The sequence below is a fragment of the Saccostrea cucullata genome, unplaced genomic scaffold (genome assembly GCF_032062105.1).
Source record: "Saccostrea cucullata isolate Sc308-1 unplaced genomic scaffold, CSIRO_AGI_Scuc_v1 ctg20570, whole genome shotgun sequence".
NCBI lineage: Eukaryota > Metazoa > Mollusca > Bivalvia > Ostreida > Ostreidae > Saccostrea > Saccostrea cuccullata.
Genome location: NW_026935966.1, coordinates 1 through 6920, shown reverse-complemented (window position 1 = coordinate 6920; position 6920 = coordinate 1). Strand labels below are relative to the sequence as shown.

General features: G+C 32.9%; 1 protein-coding gene across 1 annotated transcript; it reads right to left on the bottom strand.

The window, feature by feature from the left end:
- Positions 1-6: 6 nt before the first annotated feature.
- On the bottom strand, positions 7-6823 carry LOC134244376 (uncharacterized; the record flags this gene model as incomplete). Its single annotated transcript, XM_062726654.1, has 6 exons — positions 7-84; positions 3266-3286; positions 3568-3627; positions 3869-3922; positions 4210-4365; positions 6551-6823. Coding segments are annotated over 6 exons (642 nt in total), but the record flags the coding sequence as incomplete, so codon positions are not given.
- Positions 6824-6920: the final 97 nt, after the last annotated feature.

Here is a 6920-nt window from a genome sequence, read left to right as displayed (position 1 = left end):
CTCGACCACTCTTGTCTCAGGAACAAGTCCTTCCTGAACTTGGTGTAAAGCATTTTCAAAGTCTTTCTTTAAGTAACGGGAGTACTGTAAAGAAAAAAAACAACAACACAATTAGTCTGTAAAGCTGGTAAATGCTTATATCTATGTCTATAATATTTCTTTTAAAAACTATCTATTAAATAAAACTGAAGGAAATTGGGATATGCAGTCTGATATGGAATCTGACCTCGATACATGCAAATTATGTCATCTATTGAGGCTTATTAATAGAGTTTAAAAGATATTATACAATTACTGCTGGTTTTGTGGTCAATCAGTAAGTTAGCCACTGGCCTATACAAAATTCATTTCCCCCCTCCTCCAATAATATGTGCCTGGAAGTTATAGTCTAGTGCAAGTGAAATTTTTTTTTTCAAAACTAATTGTAACAATTTAGAAATTATCAATTTATTTTTTATTAGTTCAAATTAGAAAAATTAATTTTTATTAGATAGACTATTTACAGTCCCAATATAATATATTCAAATGAAAACAGTTCATAATACGTGTACTGAAAACAGTTCATAATCCGTGTACTACACATTCACTGGATTTAAGGCCGTATTCCAAAGAGGGTCAGTGTTCATGCAGCAGTGATTGTGATGTACATCACAAAGAACATCTCAACATGTAATCTTAATATCTTGGTTAAATAATGTATAAAGTATAATATTATTTTTATTTATTCCAAGCTCTCTGATTGGCTCAAACTTGATCACATACTACAAATAGTACTGATTTCAGTCGTAGCTAATACAGTGTATGATTTGATGTTTCTAGAAAAAAAAATACATGTATCTATGTCAACTTCTACTAATTTTTTTCAATGTTCTGTATTTGATGAGACGAAACAATACATTGAATTAGGATCTACTTCATATTAATTAAAACATATTGGATATGTGTGTCAAATATTGATACAAAACATAATCAAATAAATGAAGTATTTTGAATAAGTAAATCCTCTAAATTACTCCATCAATATACAGGAAAAAAATTTACATTAAACAGCATAATTTATTTTGATCTCTAGTCTCTAAGTGTTAAAGAGAGAAAACTTTTTCCCATTATTTTCATTATTTGTTTTGTCAATCTATGTAAAAAATAATATAACAAATGTAGCCCTTTAATTCAGTCAATCCATAGATATATCGACTTCACAGAAAAGAATATCGACCTCCCACTTCGTGCTTGGTCAATATGCTTTTCTGTGAAGTTGATATATATCTATGGATTGACCTCATTAAAGGGCTATATTTATATACTGTTTATAAAGAGACAAGGTTTTAAATTAGAGAAATTCAAATTAATTAGGTCGACATAACCCATAATGAATGTGAATAAAATCACTACATTACTACATAACACAAGGTGAAAAAAGGCAAATCTTGTACAAAATCTGAAATTTCAAAGAATCAATGTATGTTTATGATTGATAAAGACCCATTCTAACTCAAGAACCCCTAACCTTAGGGCCATGAAATTCAGAATTTTGATTAAGACTCATTGCTTTTTAAAATCATGTCAGGAGTTTGATTGATGGCCAGGAGTAAAGAAGATTTCTGAAATTCAGTTGATTGATGGTTTTGGCCCATCCCTCAAGCCCCTTCATTTGGAGTTGGGGGGACAAGGAAATTCACAATTTTTGCTTCCCCTTGCCCATAGATGGTCTTTACCAAATTTGGTTGAAAGTGGTTTGAAAGTTTAAGAGAAGAAGCTAAAAATGTTAACAAATGTTATGACTGATGGAGCTTTATAATATTGCACACTTTAAATTCTTGTGTAATATGTGATTGTTAAAAAAATAAACAGGAAAACTATGCTCTCAAGTAGGCATGTCAGTTTTACACACACTTCCTGTGTCATTTACCTGACCTCCATTTACCTGTGTAAGGTACACCTTAAAGACGATTTAAAAATTGAATTAATTTCAAAATACCTGTCAAAATTAAATATTAATTTGTTCATGGCCAATAAAGTGTATCAATTAACATTCAAAATAAACAAACATCAGGCTGCACATGCTTTATGTAAACTTTCATTTTGGTTTAGTTAGTTGGTCCCTGTTGGAAAACTACAATTAAGCAGTATTTATTTGAACTCTCATGCAAAGTTTAAAGAATTTACATAATAGAAGTTCCTCTACAATAATTTGATTGACCCATTAATACTATAAAATGACCCAAAGTCATTTAGAAGTTAAGGGAAAAAAGTTTAGCTTTACATTTCTGAGAACATATAAATACTGAAATCCCCTTCATGGTTTCAAACCAAAAGGTCAAAAGGTTAGTTCCAGAGTAGCCCATTAAAAGTGCTACAGTATAGTAAGCCATGCTTAGAAAGCAAGGAAATAATGGATACATGGCCAAGCCTTCAGTGGTAGTGTTGTCAACGAGTACCCGATTAACCGTCGAACGATGAGAGTATCGGTAAGCAAAACTGCCGGATAAAATACATTTTACATAGTAAATAGCATTACATAGAAAATATTAATGTAATATTGTTTATAAATGAAATTTTTGATACTGTTGGACTTGATCTTCTAGTTCTAGTTTTCACAGTTTATATAATGATACCTTTGATTGCCAGGGGGTATAAAAGTTTTGAAGGCCTGAGTTTTAATTACCTCATTTAATAATTTAACAAGATGCCGCCACAGATATATTTAAGCTTTGAAAGTATTTTGAAAGAACAGTTGATTCAAAATCTGTTGTTTACTGGACATTCCACAAATTAACCAGTAATTATACATGTATATGGAGTATGTAAATAATTCTTCTTGATTGTGACATATTTCTGGGGCTGGAGAGGAAAAAGTACTGAAAGCCATTGTAAAATGGCGATTTGTGACTATATCCAAAAATATTTATTTGTCTTCTTCATTTGTCAAATAACTTTTTTTCTTTAATCTAAAATAAAAATTGAAAAAATTGAAAAAAATGAAGATATTGTGTGTATGCGTGTTTTGTAAATAATGTTGACCTACATGTATGTTATAATTTATATATGTGTATTTCTACTTCTAATGAGTAAAGTACTCATATTACATAAATATAATAGATATGGAAACTTGCGAAAAATCACCCGAGTAACCGGGTACTCGATCGGAAGATTAAGTGAGTAACTGGTTACTAAAAATCGTCCGATTTCACAACACTTTGCAGTGGTCATTACACACAAACTTGAAATAATTAAAATGACAGAAGATAAAACCACACATGTATACCAGATCCGGATAAGTCCCCTCCTACGGAAAAGTTCATGCAAAAAACAAAAGAATTACTAACTGGTGCTACTTGGGAAGGGATTATTCTACTCATAATGATACTGACAAAAATCTCGAACCTCAAAATACACTTTTTTATCCACATTATTATAAATAAAACTAATTTTGAAATTTCAATAATTTTTTAACAGAAATAATCTATGTTTCAGATACAAATATATAGCGTGTACAGTTTCTCAGTTATTCATTGACTACAATTTGTCTATCCAGTGTAAACAAGTCTACCCTGTAATTAGCCTTACCTGATTTCCTCCACCAATCCTAGGCAAGAATTTATTGTACTCGGGACTATTTTCTACTTCCTGTCAAATAAAACATATAAGATTGACATCTTTTCTGCATACACATTACATGCTAATAAAAAGATGTGCACAGATCAGAAATCTCAGACTGGATTGTAACTGCATGTACTGAATCGTTAATTTCTAAGGAAAATACCAAAGCACCTCATTCTCCAGTATTTTTAAACATTATTTATATCTCAAAAATCTTATCTGGAATCTAATAAACCATGAAATGATTTAAAATGAGATCTCTACTGACCTCTATGATATCTCTAAGCCTCAGGGTGTTCTCCGCAGAGTCTCCTGTCTTTTTCTGTAAACAAAGAATGACACACATCAAGCAAGTTACACTGTACTGGACTAGTAAGTAACAATACTGGTAATAAAAATTAACAATCCTGCATTTTTACTCATTTGTTTTGCTATGAAAGTAACACATGTCTTTCATATGCCTTTCTTTTATTTCTTTACAGATGTAATGTTTTGTAACACTTACATTAATGTTTGCTTTACTGCACGGTACATGTACTAAACTTATTAAATTTACACATGTTTAGTAATCTCAAAGCTAAAGGAACTTCTGTGTAATGAGATACTGACCCTCCACTCCTCTAGGAGTTTCCGAGCCTGGGCAGCCAGCTGCATGCTCTGAGGACCTTTAGACGTAGAATACGACTCCTTCACCACGTGGATATCTTGACTCCAGAAATCTCGCGTGGAGTCCGTCGTGGTGTGCTGGGGCGCCACTTGTTTTATCTTTATAAAATCAAAGAATGGTACTTAATAAAAGCATCAAATATTGTATTTTTTCCATTAGTTTTTATCAACTGCATTTATTAACTATAATTTTTATAATTTCAGTGAAAGTTTAAAATTGCCTTTAAAAATTGGAATGTCAAAACTTATTGGATTTCTGTAACAATAATTTTAAGGTATCGGGTAATTGCATGCTATCAAACATTTTCTCTAAGAGTCTTTCCACTAGGGAAAGGTGAATTATTAAAACATTTATAATGAGAGGGTCACCTTAAGGAAGATGAGACTATTTTATGTATGAGAGTTTAAGTTAAGGAAGAAGAGCTATTTCTATGTGAAGTTCATATAAGGAAGCTAAGGCTATTTGTATGCGAGGTTAAGTTAAGGAAGCTGAGGATATTTGTAAGAGAGGTTAAGTTAAGGTAGCTGAGGCTATTTGTATGAGAGGTTAAGTTAAAGAAGCTGAGCCTATTTGTATGAGAGGTTAAGTTTAGGATGCTGAGGATATTTGTAAGAGAGGGTAAGTTAAGGAAGCTGAGGATATTTGTATGAGAGGTTAAGTTAAAGAAGCTAAGGATATTTGTAAGAGAGGTTAAGTTAAAGAAGCTGAGGATATTTGTAAGAGAGGTGTGAAGCTGAGGATATTTGTAAGAGAGGTTTAGTTAAGGAAGCTGAGGATATTTGTAAAAGAAATAAGTTAAAGAAGCTGAGGATATTTATAAGAGAGGTTAAGTTAAGGATGCTGAGGATATTTGTAAGAGAGGTTAAGTTTAGGAAGCTAAGGCTATTTGTAAGAGAGGTTAAGTTAAGGAAGCTAAGGCTATTTGTAAGAGAGGTTTAGTTAAGGAAGCTGAGGATATTTATAAGAGAGGTTAAGTTAAGGATGCTGAGGATATTTGTAAGAGAGGTTAAGTTTAGGAAGCTGAGGATATTTGTATGAGAGGTTAAGTTAAGGAAGCTAAGGCTATTTGTAAGAGAGGTTAAGTTAAGGAAACTGAGGATATTTGTAAGAGAGGGTAAGTTAAGGAAACTGAGGATATTTGTAAGAGAGGTTAAGTTAAGGAAACTGAGGATATTTGTAAGAGAGGTTAAGTTAAGGAAGCTAAAGCTATTTGTAAGAGAGGTTAAGTTAAGGAAGCGAAGGCTATTTGTAAAAGAGGTTAAGTTAAGGAAGCTAAGGATATTTGTAAAAGAGGTTAAGTTAAGGAAGCTAAGGCTATTTGTAAAAGAGGTTAAGTTAAGGAAGCTGAGGATATTTGTATGAGAGGTTTAGTTAAGGAAGTTGAGGATATTTGTAAAAGAGGGTAAGTTAAAGAAGCTGAGGATATTTGTAAGAGAGGTTAAGTTAAGGAAGCTAAGGCTTTTTGTATGAGAGGTTAAGTTTAGGAAGCTAAGGCTATTTGTAAGAGAGGTTAAGTTAAGGAAGCTAAGGCTATTTGTAAAAGAGGTTAAGTTAAGGAAGCTGAGGATATTTGTATGAGAGGTTTAGTTAAGGAAGTTGAGGATATTTGTATGAGAGGTGTGAAGCTGAGGATATTTGTAAGAGAGGTTAAGTTTAGGAAGCTGAGGATATTTATAAGAGAGGTTAAGTTTAGGAAGCTAAGGCTATTTGTAAGAGAGGTTAAGTTAAGGAAGCTAAGGCTATTTGTAAGAGAGGTTAAGTTAAGGAAGCTAAGGCTATTTGTAAGAGAGGTTAAGTTAAGGAAGCTGAGGATATTTGTAAGAGAGGTTAAGTTAAGGAAGCTAAGGATATTTGTAAGAGAGGTTAAGTTAAAGAAGCTGAGGATATTTGTAAGAGAGGGTAAGTTAAAGAAGCTGAGGATATTTGTAAGAGAGGGTAAGTTAAGGAAGCTGAGGATATTTGTAAGAGAGGGTAAGTTAAAGAAGCTGAGGATATTTGTAAGAGATGTGTGAAGCTAAGGCTATTTGTAAGAGAGGTTAAGTTAAGGAAGCTGAGGATATTTGTAAGAGAGGTTTAGTTAAGGAAGCTGAGGATATGTGTAAAAGAGGGTAAGATAAAGAAGCTGAGGATATTTGTATGAGAGGTTAAGGAAGCTGGGGCCATTTTCTATCAGAAGTTAAGTTAAGGAAGCTGAGGCTATTTGTATGAGAGGCTAAGTTAAGGAAGCTGAGGCTATTTGTATGAGAGATTCAGAAAGCTGAGGCTTTTTGTATGAGAGGTTACCTTGAGGAAGGCTATTCCCATGATAAAGATACACAGGATGTTGAGATTGGTGAGCATGAGACTGATGAACCCGAGATACGCGGCCTCTACAGACATATTACAGCTGTGGGCAGGGGAATATTTGTTGTTGAGGAATGGTTTACACCCCAGTTCATCAGTGGGGGTGAACACTTCCTTCAAATACGAGGAATTATTCACTGTCATATTTACGTAGGTCACATCCAAGTCTGGGGGTCGAATGGCAGAAATAATGGAATATGCCCATAACATGCCCTGTAAATTTGAAAGTATATTGCATTATTATGAATGAAGATTTAAATACTGTATCTAAAAGTTTAGAGTTCATGACTGCTAGATTTAGTTTTCATGT